We start from the raw sequence: 18969 nt of genomic DNA, 5'->3' as shown, positions 1-18969 counted from the left end.
TTGTGCCATGCCATATGAGGGCAAGAACTGTGCTGTAAAGCTAAAAGTAATTCAGTCATGGCAAGTTCAAACTTGCAGCATGGTCCAATAGTGGACAGCTTGGAGGTTTGGAGATGCTGTGACAAAACTGTCATTTTTGACGCTGAAACTGTTCAAATTCTGATAAAGTCTTTTTTCTGTCTTTCCCTCTTCCTCCAGGTGAACCATTTGACCCCACATACGTGACGGGCCGCACCGTGTCCAATGTGATTTGCTGCTTGGTGTTTGGCCAACGCTTTCATTATGAAGACAAGCAGTTCCTGCACCTCCTGAGCATCATCAGTGACGTTCTCAGATTCAATAGTGGCCCTCAGGGTCAGGTAAGCAGAGGAGGGAACTGGAAGAGAACAGTCCTGACACTTCCTTTATTTTACTCTTACAACATGTGTCTCCCCCACAGTTGTACAACATCTTTCCCTGGATCATGGAGCTTCTTCCGGGCCCCCAGCACAGTATTTTTGCCAAAATTCAGGAGGTGAGGGAGTTTATCCAGAAGAAGATCCACGAACACAAAGAGACACTGGACCCCAACTTCCCCCGAGACTACATCGACTCCTTCCTCATTCGAATGGACCAGGTTGGAAAGATCTTAAAGCTTCAAAATTGAGATTGTGTGTGTGTGTGTGTGTTCTGCGAGCTTCCCTGCTGTTTGTTTTGGTAGCCAGTCTGGCCTTGCATGCCTCCCTTTCAAACTGTGAACCCCAAAAACACACAAACAGCACAACTTTTAACCTAGAGGGGTCACCTTTAACCTTCTCTGTATCCATCAACATAATCCTTTACTATTACCTTAAGTGCTAAGATTTGTTTTCTTTGTGTATGGCAGACCTTAAACCATTCTCATTCCTCAGTTGGAGCATTATTCTTATCAGACATTAAGATAACAATAACCTGGATGGGTGTCTGTCACCTGCTGCTCAATGTGTGCTTCAATATTTACAGTTTTGGTTCTGTTTTTGTTCTTGTAGCTCAATTACTGCTTTGCTGTTTCAGGAAAAGGACAATCCTGCATCTGAGTTCATGTTTGACAACTTGGTTAGTACAGTGATGAATCTGTTCCTGGCAGGAACTGAAACCACCAGCACCACCATCAGATATGCTCTCAGTGTGATGGTCAAATACCCAGAAATACAGGGTGGGTCCCCGAACACAAGACACAGTCACCTTATTAAACCACTTCTAAATATATGTTGGACATTCATAACAGCATTGTAGGGTGGTAATGCTTTGTGTTTTGCCTCCTCCAGAGAAAATGCAGCAGGAGATTGACACTGTGATCGGACAGGACCGTTGTCCCAACATGGAAGACAGAAAGTCCCTCCCCTTCACAGACGCCGTCATCCATGAAGTGCAGCGTTTTCTGGACATCGTCCCCTTCAGCCTCCCTCGCTACGCACTGTACGACATCTCTTTTAGAGGCTATACAATCCCCAAGGTATTTCAGATTTCAAGATATCATTAAAAAGTCAACAGGTATTGATTTAATGTGGACTCCTGTCGCTAACAGTCTGTGTCGTCTCAATAGGACACTGTCATTATTCCGTTGCTGCATTCTGTGCTGAAAGAGGAAAAGCATTGGTCATCTCCCTGGTCCTTCAAGCCCGAGCACTTCCTGGACCACAATGGCAACTTTAAGAAAAATCCTGCATTCATGCCATTTGCTGCAGGTAAAACAGTCCTCAGTTTGTTGATGGATCACCAGATATCATGCATGTTGACCACATTTTGTGCTGAATATTTCCCCTATTGCAGTTACAAACATTTTTTTTTGAAAATAACAAACTGCTTTGTGTGTGATTGTGTCTATTCACAGGGAAGAGAGCCTGCGTTGGCGAGTCTCTGGCTCGTATGGAGCTTCTTATATTTTTAGTGTCCATGCTGCAGCGCTTCACCTTTTCCTGCTCTGAAGGCCCCGACAGCATAAACCTCATTCCAGAGTACAGCAGCTTTGCCAATGTGCCACGGACGTACAACATCATCGCCACACCGCGGTGAAAGGAGAAGCTCCACTCGGACAATCCGACCTGCAACGATTTCTCTACAACACACGTCGCACATCATTGTGACGCAGCAACATTTACGCAACAGCTGATGCTTGTTTTTGCTTCGCTGATACGGTGCACGAGATCATCGGATTTACAGCTTGATCTTGCCATGTTTTTGAATCCTTTTTAAAGAAGCTTTTTCCATAGATAATTTTTCACTGTTCTAATCAATTGTTGGTTCTTGTGTCAATTGCCAAATTTCTTTCTAATGCAATTGAAATAAAGGTGTTTACAGATTTTGAAATAAGGTCTTAACACTATAACTCCTTTGTCCTTGTGTGCACAATGACTCTTCAGAAGTTAGATCTTGTTCAATTCAGATTCAGCTAGTGTAATAATTTATATATTTATAGTATTACTGGCAGGGTTAACGAGGGTACAGTGGCCCCCTTAAGCACAATGTTTATTGTGTTTTATGATTCTTTTGAACTCAACACAATTTGAACACAAGACACATATCAAAGTGAACAAATTTAGAGAGTAAATAAATCACAATTAACTATGGTGTTCTTATTTTAAAACTAAATGTGGGAAATCCTGGGGGAAATCTAAGCCCCTCTGAGTGATGCAAACAAATTTCCCATGCATAATGAGCTACAGTCCTCCTCAGATGTATTCAGACCCTTCTATTAAAGAAAAGGCAAAATTCACAACAGTCACTCAAATGACTAGAAACTGAAAAAAGTAGTAATAAATAAAAATTTGCTAAATTATAATTTAGTGAAATAAGACATTGCTTTTGAATTGTGGTCAAAAAGAATAACTTTTAAAAAAAACTGTCCCGGACAAATTAGAGCACTTTGCTGATGAGCAGTGAAATCAGAATACCTGTCAACAGGTGTAGAAGACTGACTGAGAGTTACAGAAACACCTGATGATGGCAGTGATTGGCTCAAAGGGTTGTTCAACTAAATATTAGTCTATTTGTCCCATCATGCTTGTTTTTTTGTTTATATATATTATTTGTTATTATTTATATATATATTTCTGTTGAACCACAATTCAAAAGCAACGTCATGATTTTCATTAAATTTTTATTTATTATTATTTTTGTCAATTTCAACTTATTTCATTGTTTTTTTCGTCTTTAATGGGAGGGTATGAATACATTTGAGCACGACTGTTTTGATGTTGGCCTGCCTTTAACTGCAACATGAATCTTAGATAACACATAACGAAGACAGTTTAGATTTTTCTTTTATAAAAATTTGACCAGATTATGATTATGATTATGGCCAGCTGATTTACAATTGAGGGGGGCCTAGAACAAAACTTAAAACTTTACTCTATTATCATTGATACTGAGACTCATGTTAAAGTAAAAAATAAAAAGTTAATGCTTTTTTCGTACCCCGGAAGTGCAATGTTTTCTGTTTATTCAACAGGAAACTAAATTATTTTTGATGGCATTTTCTGGCTGCTGGGCTTAGCTTTCCACCAGAATCTGAGAGTTTGGAGTTCATTTGAAGGCTTGTGCTCAAACAGACCTGTTATCTAAAATCGAGCAGAATTGGTGTCATTTTCCTGCACATGATTGACTTTGGATGTTTGCAAGAGCATTCTGGATTTTGGCTGTCGATAACACACCTTGGAAATAAACCGGACAAATTCACATTTGCGCAAAAGTAGTAAGAGATCTAAAGAGAGAGAGAGAGAGAGAAAAGGTGGTTGTGCTTACTTCCGATCAGCAGAAGTTTTCTCTGAGGGGCTGTGCGTGTCCTCAAGTAACCTGGATGTGGCTCACAATGGTTTCCTTTCCAGTTTTGCACCATTCCTCCTGCAATCAGCCCCAAAGGCAGGCGGGGGGTTGGGCAGCAGCAGGACGAGCTGGCTGCGCTCGTCCAGGCGGTCACACGTTCAGTCAGACCCGCACAGGCGACGCGGGACACAGCGCTTGGTTCGTGGACCATCATGGATTTCTTCGGCACCTTGGTGTTGCTCGGCTTAATTTTAGCCTTACTGTGGCTGTTAAGCCTAAAGAGCCGCAGTCGCTGGCGTTTGCCCCCAGGACCCTCTGGTCTGCCTTTAATAGGAAACTTACTGCAACTGGACAAACGAGCTCCGTTCAAAACTCTGCTAAAGGTGACTACAGCTGCTTTGTCAGATTGTTTTGGGGTTTTTTTTGTGTGTGTGTTTTTGCACCGCAGAAAATCTCCACTGGAGTAAAATTACCTGCAGTTATGTCTGAATCACGAACCTCTTTGTAATTCTGAAAGTCAGTTTTAAAAGCTCTAAAAAACAACATGTGGTTAAAGTCTCCAGCTGTTTTTATCTGTCACGTGATGCAGTATTTGCAGTGAAATGCAAAGTGAGCTCAAAGCTGTGCAATAACAACAATAGAAAAAAGTCGTAAATAACAAGGGAGGTTGAAATTGTGAAGTTGTGACCGTTGTGCATGAGTTGCAGTCCTGTGTGTGGGCTGTGTGGTATGTTGTGCATGATTGGTGTGTGTGTGTGTTTTTGTGTGTGCATGTACCTATATGTTGTATACATGTTTACATGGATCTGCAGCTGACAGATGATGTGCTATGATAAAGATTTGTGTGCATGATTTCTGTTTTTTCTTATGCTGTAAAGTTAAAAGTCCCAGGGTGTGTGTTTGTGTTGCTCTCTGCATTGTGCTTTGGGTGGTTCCTTGCATGCCTGCACAAGAAAGCAATGCGTGTTTGTTGTTTTGTTGCCTAACCTCCAGCTCAGTGAGACCTACGGCCCAGTGATGACGGTGTACCTGGGCCCTCAGCGCGCCGTGTTTCTGGTGGGGTATGAAGCTGTGAAGGAGGCGTTGGTGGACCAAGCAGAGGATTTCACTGGCAGAGGACCTGTTCCTTTCATAATGAGGGCTACCAAAGGCTATGGTAATACGGTAGTTGTGATATAAGCAGCAAGCAACTGTTTCATACAACATTTTGCAAACACGGCTGCAAGTCTCCTCCGGCGGAAAGTTTGAACTTGTGCATGCAGCTGTTCTGTTGGTGCACAGTTTGGCAGGTTTCACGCCTTTTCAGACACGTTCACGCCTTGATGCTTTATTGCACAGTAGCCTCGATTCAGCACAGTTTAGGTCACGTTAACCATGAACTTTCTTTGTGCTGATTATACATCTTCACAAGGATTGGTAGTCAGCAATGGAGAGCGCTGGCGACAGTTACGACGCTTCACGCTGACAACTCTGAGAGACCTTGGGATGGGCCGCAAAGGCATGGAGGAGTGGATCCAGGAGGAGAGCAAGCACCTGGTGGACCGTATGAGTGGTACCAATGGTATGTGCAAGAATGACTGGGCATGACTGGTGGTTTTTTGCTCTGGTTCACGACTAGATGTTTTGTTCGGACAAACTAAAGAAAAAGGGATACAAACAAACTTTATTGATCCCACAGTGGGGAAAGTTCACGGTTGCAACAGCTCCAAAAAGAAAAAAGTGCAGAAGCCTGATAACGATCCTGATCATTTGAATCAGGTGTGTTGGAAGAAGGGAAACATCTAAAACATGCAGGATTGCGGCCCTCGAGGACCAGGATTCGACACCCGTGCCATAGGCTGTAAACTTAAACACAGAGTGTTTTACTCAAAGGCAGTGTGAAATACATTTTGCCAGAAATGGGGCTTTGTGTTTGAGTTTTAAACAAAGACAAATTTTTTTAAAAAAAGAGAAAACTGAGCCATAAGAAATATTCAAAAGAAAAATTCAGACAGGAACAGATTTAAATGTTTTGGAACCAAAACTCAGCGATGAGTAAACTAATGTTGCTCAATCGTTGTGTCATTTTGGTTCTTTAAACACTCAAACACAAGGAATTTTCGATCATATGTTGTTAGGCTTCAATGCATACGTACATGTTTTGTTTCTTTGGCAGTTAAATGATTTATTTTAAGATTCACAGATTACGCTCCTTTTCAACAAAAGCCGTGGGTCACACTGAGGACTTCTTTTTTGCCTCCAGCCGTACCATTTGATCCGACCTACTTCCTGAGCTGCTCCGTGTCCAACGTGATCTGCTGCATGGTGTTTGGTCAGCGTTTCACCTATGACGACAAGGACTTCCTGCACCTTCTGCAAATAATCGCAGAAACCCTGAGATTTGGCAGCAGTCCCTGGGGTCAGGTAAGAGGTGAAACAACATGTTGGGCGGGTTAGTGATTAGGACTGCTCTGGTGGAACCCCTGAGTGTGTTTGAGCGAAATCCTCACATCCTGCAGCTGTCGGCACACTCCTGCCACTCTGAATTTATTTCGTAATTACAATTAATCGGGGACACACAGTTGAGCAACATGATTAAAACCTTTACATTTTTATGGTTTTTAAATGAGGGAACATAATCATTAGTTAATTTTAGAAGTTTCTGTAGTTGATTAACATTTTGCAGGTCAGCTACAAAACCAGATAACACATGATAAAGTTTTGCGATAGACGAAAACAACGCAAGTGAAAAACACTTTTAATTGCATCATTGCGTCACCCCTTAACTGAGGAGGAGGAAGTGCACTGCAACTTAACAAGCCATGCAAAAGAGCAAAGCTTAGCGAGAGGAAAACACCTTCATGATATGAGAGCAGAAGCATTGAAAGTGGTAAAAATTAAAATGCCTCGATGCCAGTATCTGAAACACAAACTTGCTCATATGGAAGATATTCAGTCTTGAACCGCTTTCGTTATGTGTTCATCAGCTATGCTGTAGAATGTGATTTTGTTAGAAGTTAGTGGCTGTACTTCTCACACAGTGCTTGACTTTCGTTTCAGTTGTAGGTTTGTGTTTACAGTTGTCAAATTTGCAATTGTGTTATGTTTTTATTGATTTGCAAAGGTCTATTTCTAAATGTAATATGTAGTTGAAACTGAGGTGGTGAAGATGTTATGAAGAGTTGATTGTGTTTTCTCAACTTGTCTTATCTTCATGCATATTCAGTTTAACCTATGATTACATTTATTTCCCTGCGAAAGCTAAGTGAAGTATAGTTCACATTCAGAAACAATTTCTGTCATAATATATTTTCAGAGTGATTTGAAATGCGTATGTAGTCAGGCTCAGTGCATTTCTATTTAAACAGCACAGACTGCCAGCTACTTTCTCTGCTGCTGACATCTTGTTCTGAGACACGTTATTCATATTTCCACTTCCCATCACAGCTGTACAACATCTTCCCTCGGCTGATGGAACGGCTGCCGGGCCAACAGCACAGAGTGTTTGCCAACATTGAAAAGCTGAGACAGTTTATGATGACAAAGATCCAGGAACACCAGGACACTCTGGACCCCGGCTCACCGAGAGATTACATTGACTGTTTCCTTAATAGACTCAGTCAGGTATCACAGAACTCTACTTATCTACCAGAATAAGCCTCTTTGAACTAAATCAGGGGATGCTTGATTTATTTCTCATTTCATGTATTCACTGATGCAAATGCACATACTTCCTGTACTCTCAGTTCGGCCAAGTACCTCTGGCAGATTTGGTAATCTTCCTCGTCCATGTTAACAGCTTGAATTGTGGTCGTGCATTGTTACAACTTGTTCTGACTTTGGTCTTTCAGGAAAAGGACATTCCCACAACTGAGTTCCATCTTGACAACTTGGTGTCAACAGTGTTGAATCTGTACCTGGCAGGAACGGAAACCTCCAGCTCGACCATCAGATACGCACTAAATTTACTGATCAAATACCCTAAAATACAAGGTAGGCAGGCAACGGGAAATAAACTCAAATGAAATCAGCACATTTACTCTAAAGTTTTGTTTATGGGATATTTTTTTAACTTTGTTTTTTAGGTATATCTTTATTTTGCATGATTTTCAGTGGCACTAATTGTTGTAGTTAACGAGCTGTGTTTTCCTTATTGTATAGAGACTATGCAGCAGGAGATTGACACTGTGGTTGGCCGCACGCGTTGTCCTTATATGGAGGACAGGAAGTCCCTCCCCTTTACAGATGCAGTCATCCATGAAATTCAGCGCTGTATGGATATTGTCCCCCTGGGCGTCCCTCACTATGCTCTCCAAGACATCTCTTTCAGGGGTTATACAATTCCCAAGGTATTTTATCACTCAGTGTTGTTGATGTATTATGTTCACAGATGCTGCAAGATGTCCTCTCTGATACAGCAGTTCTTCTCAACAGGGTACATTAATTTTCCCCATGCTGCACTCTGTGCTGAAAGAGGAGAAACAGTGGGCCACCCCCTGGTCCTTTAATCCCCAACACTTCCTGGACCAGGAGGGCAACTTTAAGAAAAACCCTGCCTTCCTGCCATTCTCTGCAGGTAATCAGACACATTTCAGTCTCTCAGAAAATGTGGCTGAACGCTGGAACTGCCTGCTGAACAGATTTTGTTGTTGTGCTCTTTTCTGGGCTGAGATGTGTTTCATACTCTCTCTCTCTCTCTCTCACCGCTTTGTTTGTGGTTGTCCTTCAGGAAAGAGATCTTGTGTTGGAGAGTCCCTCGCTCGCATGGAGATTTTCCTCTTCATCGTGTCACTTCTGCAGAGTTTCACCTTTTCCTGCTCTGAAGGACCCGACAGCATTGACCTCAGCCCTGAGTACAGCAGCTTCGCCAATCTGCCTCGCAAATACATGATCATCGCAACTCCCAGGTGCTGATGATGTTTTAAAGGAAGGAAAGATTTTTGAACCTTTCGTCTGGCATTCATCCTACGAAAAGTCAGGATTCTGTTATAGATGTTCTGTATGGACTTCTTCAGATGTGTGCTGTATGCCACACTTCCAGAAAACAGAGTGAAATATTTCCAGCTAAGCCTACATTTATGGTTTTGTCATAACACTAAATTGGAAATGTATGAACATCTCATTTCTATTTTTAATAAGATAAACCAAAGTGAGTAAACACAGATGTTTAGGCTCAACCAAGGATTAAAAGTGCTACCAAGAATTTTCTGTACTTCACATGTCACAATGGTATTTCCCTTTTTTTTTTTTAGTGTTTACTGACACCCTCAGAATACACATTGCACTATTGAAAGTTTATTTACTATGTTGTGAATAATCTAATTTCATCTCAAAGAGCAGATTAAGCCTGATTGTGTCATTTTTGTACAATTGATCAAAACCACCTGTCATTTCAGCAGATATCTAAATACTGGAAGCTTGTTTTTTTTTTTTTGTGGAGGTTTATTTTCACCCTTTAAACAGGAACGGGTTGGAAAGTCATGTATGGTGAGGTAGGAATCTGTACTTTTTTTTTTATAATAATTTTTGGGCTTTTTGTTTTAGAGCAGTAGAGATAGACAGGAAAGGGGGGAGAGGAATGGGGAGAGCCCTGCAGCAAAGGGAGTCAAATGGGGAACTACAGCCCTTGTTCATGGGTCGCCCGCTCAACTAGGTGAGCTATAGGCGGGCCCGATATCTGTACTTTAATGCATGAATCACAAAATAAAACACGAAAACAATTGCATTCTCATCCGTTTTATTGGTAAACAAGAAATACTGAATGTTTTGTTCAAATTCCATCAGTCGTCGCGTGACCAGACGTAGCGCCCTGAAAACCAGAGTAAAACCTGCTGGTTTACAGTACCTTGCACAGTGATGTACAACAAGGAGTTCTGTTCTGTAATCTGATAAGTTCGAGGTCAGGTGATCGGTCAAGCAGTGTGTCAGCTTGTCACTGTGCTGATGCATGATCCAGTGGATCATTGTCTTGTGTCCGAGCGGATGTCCATCGTGTCAGACTTTGGAGATCACTGTTGAAACTGCAGCTGCAGCGTGTTAAGAACCCATCAAATTATCAGCTATCATGGCAGGTTTTTATCAAACCTTAATCAGACCGGAAGTTAAACATCAGATATACAGCATTATATATTGTACTGTATATTTTGCTTTATAATACAATATTTACAACATATTTACTGAATCTAAGGCTAAATACATTTATTCATACTATATTTATATATCAGAAAATAAAAACTATTAAAATTATGTGTTATTGACTAGAATCAAACTAATTAATAAGATAAAGCGTAGCCTGTATTTTAAAGCCAGATTCAGCCTTCATGGAGATCAGTTATCAATGGATGTGCAAGAAAACTATAGTACATGAGTCCAAGTGACGATGGCACACGGGTGACTATGAAATATTTTATATCCTATTTATAGAAGTGTAAAAATGCAGTACCCATTGCTTTAGGTGCAAGTTGTCATCAGCACTGACTGCATGGGTTGGACATTCGTTGGTTATGAAACTGCTTAACCCCACGTCCAGACGGTTGTTTGTTGTGTAAAGAATGTTGAGTGAAATTTTCTGTAGAAGTGAAAGTAGCCCAAGAATTTAAATCTTTTTCATTCAGCGCAACAAGACTTTATGCATCTTCAAATTGGAATGAATTCAAATCATTCCACATACGTCCATCATTCACATTTTGCTTGTTAAATGTTGGGCAGGTGGTATTTATGCTTCACTTGCTTCTTGACGTCCGGTGCTGGTGAGATGTTGCTGTTTGGTAACTGAGGCAGATACTGAGCCTTAGAGACAGAGAGAAAGGGATGAGAGGAAACCGCAGCACACCTTCTTTGCATTGTTCACATTTTTTTTTTTTTAGTGAGGTGTTCAGCAGCACAGTGAAGAGGTGCTACCTGAGGCGCACGTGTATCAGTAAGTTCAGGGGTTACAGGACGATTCATTACAACATTAAGCCGCCGTGTTTCCTTCTTACCCCTGCCTGTCTGCGCCTGGAGCCTCTGTCGTGTCGTCTTCCTGGGCGTTCACCCTCGCGGCCCCAGTTGGCTCCTTCCTCCTGGAAGTACGGCAGCTCCAGAAGCTCCTCGCAGGACAGCCGCAGAGAGGGGTCCATCACCAGGCATGACTGTTGACAGAGTTAGCAGGGAGCATTGTAGTGATGACTTCACAAAAGCCGGACCTACAGCATTGAATCATCATTTTGTCTGTTACAAACTAAAGCCTGATATGTTGACTAAAACTAATTAATTCACCCAAAAAAAAATGGCAATTTTAGTAAATGGTGCCTTAAATTGGGTTCCTAAAGAATTGTGGAGTCAGAGGATCATTTAGAGAAATATTTCACATCTTAAAGTTGACTTTGTTGGTGCTGTTTTGTCAATAATCCACAATAAGTTCAATAATTAACATATTTTAGGTATATTTTCTCTGGGGTGTAGTTAGCTATCAATCAGTGCACACAGTAAACTGATTCATTGTCTGTGATTACAATAAACCAGTGAATTAGATCAACCATGTTGGTATATCGGTCAGACTCTGTTAAATATTAACATACCTTCATAACCTGAAGGGCATAAGGAGACACACCGTGGAAGCGCTTTTCTAAGGGCTCCTAAGACAGAAAATAAATACAGTATAATGAAATCAACCACATTCATTAAAAACTCATGCATTTGCAGTGGTGACACCATTCATACCGTTGTGTCGGGTTCAGGAATACTGACTCCACTGAAGAAAACGTTGGAGCGGAAGACCTGTTGATGGTGAGGGATCAGGTCACCTAAGGTCAGAAATGACATACTTAAAACATTGCAATGTGTGCATCTGTTGTTGGAAATATTGGTCTCAAACATCATAGTATGTGTCAAGTGTCAAGAGCAACATCTATTGTCAAAGAGGCCAAGGTTGTTTTTTTTCTTATGAATGTGTTTACACCAAAACTTTTTGTTTGGTTCACACAAACTCTGCAGCATTTGTTTGGTTTTAATTAGCTTGGACTGTTGTGAAAGCTGTCAAGGGACCAAATAACAGGATAAATCTGTTCTCAAGCTAGAGCAGTTTGCAATGTGATATGAAAACAAACCACAAGACTGTGTGACAGAAGATGCTTCAGCTTGAATTTACTAAATCCATGTGATGATCATGGGAACTGTCAAAAAAAATAAATCTGTACCGTTCCTGCTGTGTAAGCGATTTACACAAGTGAGTTTGTGCGTCCACAGGTGGATTATTTCGTAATGTCAGTGTACCAAGAGTTTTTCGGATGAGGTAGAGCTGGTCGACGTCAGACTTCCCAGGCCAGAGTGGATTCCCATGAAGCAGCTCAGCAAAGACGCAGCCCAGAGCCCAGACATCCACAGGCGGTCCGTACTGGGTGTCCCCGACCAGCAGCTCGGGGGCCCGGTACCAGCGGGTCGCTACGTAGTCGGTGTAGTCGTCCTCTGGTCCCGCTGAGGATACCAACACGCAGACAGATAGAGATAAGTTGTGGGCGCACCCAGTCACTTAGATGCTGAATAATGAACACTAAATAACATGTACATTGTAGAGTAAAGGATTACAAGACGTGCTGAACGACTACATGTTAATGTATGGTAACACAACACTGAAACTTAAGGCCCGGTGGGTAAACAGAGACACACTAACTGGCTGAGTGGTCCTCCTATGCGATGCATTCACTGAATCACTGAAAGTGAGGAGGCCGTCCGCAGCAGCCGATATAGGTTCTGTGCTGAATAAGTCATTAGAGGTACATTAAGACAAAATGCACATAAACACGCTGGTTCTCAGGATGACCTACTCAGAATGCGGGCGAAGCCAAAGTCGCAGAGCTTGATGACTCCGGTTTTGGTGAGGAGGATGTTCTCTGGCTTTACATCACGATGGATGCACTGCGACACAAACAATCAGGATCAGGGATTTAGACAACATGATTTATAGTGTCTCTGTGATAGGAGAGGAGATTTATATTAAGGCGGACGGATTAGAAACGGAAGAGGAAGAACAATTTCAAGAGATTAGTAACATATACACACATTGAAACTGAATACTACTTTGCAATGAGGAGACTTCCCGTTGTGGAAGTGTAATATTATGCTTAATATGGGTTTAATTTTTCTTTTTTTGCAATTATTCACAAGTTTTGTGGTTTGAGATGCTGCAAATTTCCCCACCAGTGTAAACCACTCCCCATTCTGGTGCCTAATGGACAGTTTTAGTCAGCCTTCACAAGTTTTTTCTGACATTTTGTACTGAAAAGTGAGCTTGGCAACTATTTACTGGTTTTGGAAAGCTGTGAACAGGTGAACAAACATATTTCAACTGTTAGCAGCCACAATAAGCACTAAATGATGGAGCATTTTTAATCCAGTGATGCAGCTTAAAGTGCTCATGTAGTTAAATTAATTTGCACGTACAAAGTTAAGCATTAAACAGAATATTGCATTATTAAAAAAAACAACAAAAAAAAAAACATATTAAACCAATTAACAATATGTAAAATGTTTCTTGAAAAATTTCCAATAATCAGATATTGAGAGTTTTCATTTTCTGGTACAGCGTAAAATATGGTGGACAAATTACACAGCCTTCATTATATAAAGAAATGCATTAAAATTTAAATTAAAGCCAATAAGAAACTGCACATTTTGTCCACCACCCTTCACAGCAAGTCGCATCAAAACCTCATGACCGGTATGGATAGAATGGAGACGAATGATGACACAACACGGTCATTTCATCACATATAGCATGTGACTATTGCTTAAAAGAGGGCGAAAAAGGGGAAAATCACAGAAAAGAAAACACATGAAACGAGGTATCATGCTAAAAGTGTACTGACATTGTGCTTGTGGCAGAAGTTAACAGCCTGCAGAGTTTGCCACACTATGCTTTTCAGCTGAGCCTCCGGCACCCTGCAGAGAACGGGACACAAAGGAATATCGATCACTGTGAGAGGAAGTAAACACAACCTATTTATTAGCCACATTTTTTTTTTGTCTCATCTATTATTCCACCCATTTTTAAAAAAAACGAAGCGGTGCTTTACGCGGCCCTCATGTCACCCGGGTAACCTTAGGCCCGTCTCTAACAGCAGCAGCGCCTTTGTTTTCAAGAGCAGCTAGAGTTTCTGCTGCACAGCCTAGTGGGAAAAGGAAGAATGGCTCAGACAACAACCAGCCATTGTGGTTTGGGCGAGTTCACATGACAAGAGATAAACTTAAATCTTATCTTGTGACCGCAGGTTGTGCGAGGAAGAGGGGAGAATACTTTGATCTTTTGCTGTTAAACTTGGCTACTCCTGCCTCATTCTATCGCCAGCATTCCCCGTCTTTGAAATCTCTCGGCAACAGTCCTGGTTCCCTCGTTTGTAATTCGCCCTCTTCCTTTCTTTTTTTGTGAGCAAAAGCAGGAGACGAGCTGATGTGGACACTGTGCGTTCTGTGGCAAGATGCATGCTAAACAGATCACTCCTTAAACTTTAAAGTAAAAGAAACATTACCCAAAAAAGTCAAAATACTCCATCACAACTGAAAATCTCACTTTAAAATTACTGGAATAAAAGCAAGGCCTTATGGGCTGCATGAACTCTGAGAAAACAAACCTGACAGACTTCTGAGGCTGGAACTGACATATTATCTTTAAATATCATGTAATACATAACCGGGTATTTTCACATTTTTCTCAGCAACACTTCAACAGATCACACGGCAGCAGACGACCCTTTGCTAAAGGCCCGTGCTTGGCCCCAACCTACCCTCGGGGGTGTTTGTCCAGCTCGTTCAGGACCGTCTGTTCGCAGAACTCAAACACCAAGTGGAGCCGTCGTTTCCTCCTGAAGACCTCCAGCAGGTTGACCAGATTCACGTGTTTCAGCTGCTGTAGGACCAACGCGGAGCAAACATGTCAGGACGAAAATGCTTAATTCATGTTCAGATAAACCTACAGAGGTTCTATCTGCCCCAACTGCCTCTAATGCTTATATCTTTACTTTAATTTACACACCACACACAATAACAACCGATGCAAGTTACATCCTAAACAAAACGACACAAGATCGTAGAACTTAAAGAGCACATGATGTGTGCGTCCACCTGTGGTGTCCATGTGAACAAACTTGATACTGTAAAGCCCGGGTGACACCACGCTCCTCTCACCTTCAGCATACGTATTTCTCGCAGTGCAATCTTCTTAATGACCGGGTCATCTTCAGATTCCACAAACTTCTTGATGGCGACTATCTGCCCAGTGTCTCTGTGTCTGCACTTGAACACCACACCGTAGGAGCCCTCACCAATTTTGGCCAGTTTTTCGTATTTCTCCATGGGGTAGCCACTAGCTGTCACCTGGCAAAAGGGAAATATTATTTAGATTATTAATAAACACAATAATAACAATAGATAGTATCAGCATGCACATGTCAGTGGCCACCGTTTATCTCACACTCTAACCTTACAATGCATGATTTGGATTATATTTTCCAAATCTAAGAAGGAATTGCAGTCCACAAGATGCATTTTTCGTGGATAAAACTACCTCTAACAGATCACAGTGCTGACCTATAGACACACACACACACTCACGTCCAGAGTCTGAAAGCGTCTTCATCCAGTCCAGTCCAAGCAGCCCATTAATAGCCTCTAAATGTGCATGCAGCTATGTGACTTCTGTCATTTCTCCGAGGCTCTCTGGTCCTGAACTGATTATTGCTGCAGTCAGGAGGTCTGTCACCTTCCCTCTGCAGCTACTTGAACCCACTCCCTCTGCTATCTGCTCTCCCGGTGCGTCGTCACTACCTTGGCAACCTCCCGTGGCTATTATCGCCCCTCAACTAAAAAGTCGGTTCAAGTCTTTCTGAATCTATTTTCACGATGAAACGAAGCTGCGGGGCTTTAAAAACACTATAATAAATACGATGTTTAACTTACCTCGTACAAAATGCGCAGAAAAACGGCAAAAATGCGGCACAAATACAGGCTTCAGATTCCCAAAGCTGGTTACGCACGTTAAAAGACGCAAGTGGATACACTTTCGCTGTAACCATGGAGACAGGCGGCCAACGGGTGACTGCCCGTTGGAGGAAGCAGAACAAAAATTAAAAATTAAAACATTTAACCAGCAGTAGCCTACAGTACAAATTCTGTCAGTTAATATTTAGGCGTTTGTAAATTGTATATATATAAAAAAAAATAAAATAAAAAAAAAATACTGTTAAAAAAAGGAAAAAAATCGGCAATAATTTCAGCATTTTTTAAATTTACTGTATTAAACAGTATTACCATATTCATACAGTTTTCAATTAAAAAGCTTGATCTATTATAAAATGATTTTTTTAATGAGGCTGAAATTGCAAAATGTATTTCAACAGTTTTTTAAAAAAAAAAAAGATTTTTATTATGTTATTTACTTAAATATACTTAACTTATTAACATCTAATTCATGTTATCTATTTTGTCTATTTCTTATTGATACTTTGATTAACATAAAAAGTAAAAAAAATATAAATAAATTACATGTTTTTACAGTGCTGAGCAGAACAAATAGAAAATCCAAGTAACTATATTTTTTTTATGCAAAAATCTATATATTTCTTGATAGTTTTTCAGCCATATAATTTTTGTGCACTAAATAGCTTTCTTTTCTTTGCCTAGACATAATCTATGTTTTTGTATATATTCTTATTCTTACTGTACATTTTAAAAACCTCTAAGAAAAACAAATATTATAGCTGAAGGAGGAAAAAGAATGAAATGTTTGGCACTTAGGCTGTTACTTCATCGAGGCTTCTTCTGCTATGCCCAAGGATCAGCAAGGATAGAATTACAACTTTAAAAAAACAACAACAAAAGGCTCCTTTCAGGTTACTGATTGCATTGTTTACTTTGTGCTTGAAGCCTGTGAAACACTTAAAAAAAAAGCATATCGTTGTTAATATCCTAATCAGTGGCAGAAACTAAATATATTGACTCGTGCACTGTCCTTAAGTAGAGCTGGCACTTGACTGTATCTATTTGACAGCTACATTTTGAAAATTAGGATTTTTTTCCCAAAACAAACAGCTTATATTATATAGTTTCATGTTCCAGCAGCATAAAAAGTATAATGGAACTCATCCTTGATTATATGAGCTGTCATCTAAATAAAGTTTCAGCGCCTCGTGCCAGTGCTCAATAATTTCACCAGTTGGAAACACTATTGCAGCATCATGCCACTCTGCCACAGATATGAAATGTATGCGGCACCAACTCTGATGTGGCAGCGTGATTCATAGACTATCTGTTCTCTCTGTTGACTGTGATTTTTTTTTTTTTTCTTAAACCAGCGTCCTCCTTCAGAGAGTCTTCGGTGTTTGCCACAGCTCTATGGGAATCCCACAGAGAATCATTTAGGACTTCACAGTGAATGATGGGAAAGCAGACTATGTTGCACTCTTGTGCTTGGCGACACACAGACACCTTGGGGTGCTGGCATCGAGGGCTTGCGGTGAAGGGTATGAAATGCCCCATGGCAGACTGGTCAGACGGGCTGGTTGTACGGAGTCAGTGGTACATGGAGGTGGTTGTGTTTAGACGCCCGTGTATTTGAGATGTGTTGCTAAAGCAAAATGTGACTTCTGTTCAGCGGTTTCCTCTGTCAGTGCAGGCTTTGTATTATCCTCGTCTGGTCTTTGTCCACTCAGACGGTCTTGATTTATATCCCAGTTAAAAGAGTGAAAGAGGCATTTCATTAAACGTATGACTGAATTTGTTCGTACCAACATAAAGAAAAGATGTCTGTTAGCTTGTGGGGTAAACTTATGGAACAGTCTGAGCTCAAAATTAGCACAACTATGAAACAGTTTAAGAAAATATACAAATAAAAAAAAAGACTGCTTTAAAACAATAAGGTGGAACAGTAAAGATGTTCTTGGGGTTTCGAAAGAGGTATTATGTTAGAAGCAAACAGTAAGAAATGAGATGTACAGACATGCAGTAGATAGGAGTTAATAAGTTCAACTTCATCTTACTTGTTTTCAGACATTAATTTAGGTTCTGTTATAGTTTTTTTTATTTTGAGTGTTTTATTTTTTCTGTATGCAAGATTTTTCTCTTCTAATTTTGCAGCTGTTGTGTTATCTCTCAGACAACACGAGACAAAAGATCTGCAATTATTTCCACTGTGACTCTGCTCTACCTTGTCTATGCTGCTGCTGCAAAGGCAGTATACGCTCGCTTTTTGGGGAATTTGTGCAGAAAGTGCAAAAGAGGAACATCACTCCTGAAAACAATGTGCCACCTTTGCCCACTAGATGGCAGTGCATGCCTGTCAATGCTCAGAACACAAGCCGCAGTGATAGCTACTAACATTTCAAAGCCATTCGCGTTTTATTATCACCCTCTTATCATTAGCTGAAATCACGGATACACAGCAGCTGACACACCAGCATCGCCTCCAGCTTCTTTGTCTAAATGATCACTTATGTCTGCTGTTATCAATGCTGGAGTTTCAGGGGATTTTTGGCTTGAGTTTCCTTGTGGAAATGTCACCATTTATTTTTTGTGCTTGATGAATAGCTTATTCTTCAAAACAAACAATAGACACCCACTGAAAACTGATTTGGAATAAACCTTAAAAACTCCAAAGACTGTACAATGGCAGTGTGCTATCTTTACTTCCCTGTTGAATCATCCGTCTGACAGAGCAGAAAAGATTGAAACCATCACTGGTTTGTTTTAGTCTAGCCTTCCTTTTGAAAATACACAATCCGACCTCTAAAAAGCACCCAGACCTGGGCTAGTGCACCACACAGCCCTGCCCTGTTGGCTCTCCATCCCTTGAAGTTTGCCGTTCTACTTTTAGACGTGCTTGTTCCAAGTGGCTCAGCTCTTTGGCCTGGCAGGCGTTACACCTTCACAGCCACCAGGTAAATGTGGCGGTCAGTTGGTGAGACACTTGTGCCATGCGGGGCTTTGTTGACATGTCAGTCATCGGTGCCTCGGAGGCAGAAAGGCCTGAGCGTGTGAGAGAGCTGGAGCCTTTTAAAGTCAGAAAGTTATTCAGCGTGTTCAGCTTCCTGATGTGGACAGAAGTCAGGCAGCAGAGCTCTGTTAAACAGCAGATGTTTTACACTGCGGCCGTTACCCTCATTTCCTGGGCGGAGAGCTCCTCGCTCTATTAGACGAGTAACAGGAACCAGAAAAAAAAAGAAGGGTTAGAAGGAGAGA

At 41.1% G+C, this 18969-nt stretch overlaps 3 protein-coding genes across 5 annotated transcripts in view; 2 read left to right on the top strand and 1 right to left on the bottom strand.

Moving 5' to 3' along the window:
* The window catches only part of LOC103373270 (cytochrome P450 2F3-like), a 3673-nt gene extending 1381 nt beyond the window's left edge, over positions 1–2292 (top strand). Inside the window, exons 4-9 of the mRNA XM_008303121.1 lie at positions 155–359; positions 440–616; positions 1033–1174; positions 1287–1474; positions 1565–1706; positions 1853–2292. Of these exons, the coding sequence (XP_008301343.1) occupies positions 155–359; positions 440–616; positions 1033–1174; positions 1287–1474; positions 1565–1706; positions 1853–2034 (1036 nt within the window). The 3' untranslated portion in view covers positions 2035–2292. The remainder of the gene's footprint in view (positions 1–154; positions 360–439; positions 617–1032; positions 1175–1286; positions 1475–1564; positions 1707–1852) is intronic.
* Positions 2293–3948: 1656 nt separating this feature from the next.
* Positions 3949–9482, top strand: cyp2y3 (cytochrome P450, family 2, subfamily Y, polypeptide 3). The gene is made up of 9 exons (XM_008303116.1): positions 3949–4166; positions 4777–4939; positions 5195–5344; positions 6026–6186; positions 7210–7386; positions 7614–7755; positions 7924–8111; positions 8197–8338; positions 8492–9482. The coding sequence occupies exons 1-9, from the start codon at positions 3996–3998 to the stop codon at positions 8674–8676; spliced, it is 1479 nt and encodes a 492-aa protein (XP_008301338.1). The 5' UTR covers positions 3949–3995; the 3' UTR covers positions 8677–9482.
* On the bottom strand, positions 9483–15775 carry LOC103373269 (cyclin-dependent kinase-like 1). 3 transcript variants are annotated; one of them, XM_008303118.1, is made up of 10 exons: positions 15694–15775; positions 14923–15111; positions 14523–14644; positions 13608–13680; positions 12567–12657; positions 12016–12216; positions 11464–11546; positions 11322–11378; positions 10743–10892; positions 9483–10551 (listed from the first exon to the last, which is right to left on the bottom strand). In XM_008303118.1, exons 2-10 carry the CDS (start codon positions 15088–15090, stop codon positions 10456–10458), a joined length of 1041 nt encoding a protein of 346 aa, XP_008301340.1. In that variant the 5' UTR covers positions 15091–15111; positions 15694–15775; the 3' UTR covers positions 9483–10455. The 3 variants fall into 3 exon arrangements, with proteins under 3 accessions (XP_008301340.1, XP_008301339.1, XP_008301341.1); XM_008303117.1 differs by lacking the exon at positions 15694–15775 and having other exon boundaries at positions 14923–15441; XM_008303119.1 differs by lacking the exon at positions 15694–15775 and having other exon boundaries at positions 14523–14641; positions 14923–15441.
* Positions 15776–18969: the final 3194 nt, after the last annotated feature.

This window comes from Stegastes partitus, unplaced genomic scaffold (genome assembly GCF_000690725.1).
Source record: "Stegastes partitus isolate 25-593 unplaced genomic scaffold, Stegastes_partitus-1.0.2 Scaffold1939, whole genome shotgun sequence".
Classification (NCBI taxonomy): Eukaryota; Metazoa; Chordata; class Actinopteri; family Pomacentridae; genus Stegastes; species Stegastes partitus.
This window is presented reverse-complemented; position numbering and strand designations above follow the sequence as displayed.

Bases quoted from the DNA above. Each gene is read 5' to 3' on its own strand.
- cyp2y3 (XM_008303116.1), top strand. From the start codon at position 3,996: ATGGATTTCTTCGGCACCTTGGTGTTGCTCGGCTTAATTTTAGCCTTA. The intron at 5,345-6,025 runs GTATGTGCAAGA...TTTTGCCTCCAG, and splicing joins CCGTATGAGTGGTACCAATG to CCGTACCATTTGATCCGACC. The intron at 7,756-7,923 runs GTAGGCAGGCAA...CTTATTGTATAG, and splicing joins CAAATACCCTAAAATACAAG to AGACTATGCAGCAGGAGATT.
- LOC103373269 (XM_008303118.1), bottom strand. From the start codon at position 15,090: ATGGAGAAATACGAAAAACTGGCCAAAATTGGTGAGGGCTCCTACGGT. The intron at 13,681-14,522 runs GTAGGTTGGGGC...CGTTCTCTGCAG, and splicing joins CTGGACAAACACCCCCGAGG to GGTGCCGGAGGCTCAGCTGA. The intron at 11,379-11,463 runs GTATGAATGGTG...TTTCTGTCTTAG, and splicing joins TTCCTGAACCCGACACAACG to GAGCCCTTAGAAAAGCGCTT.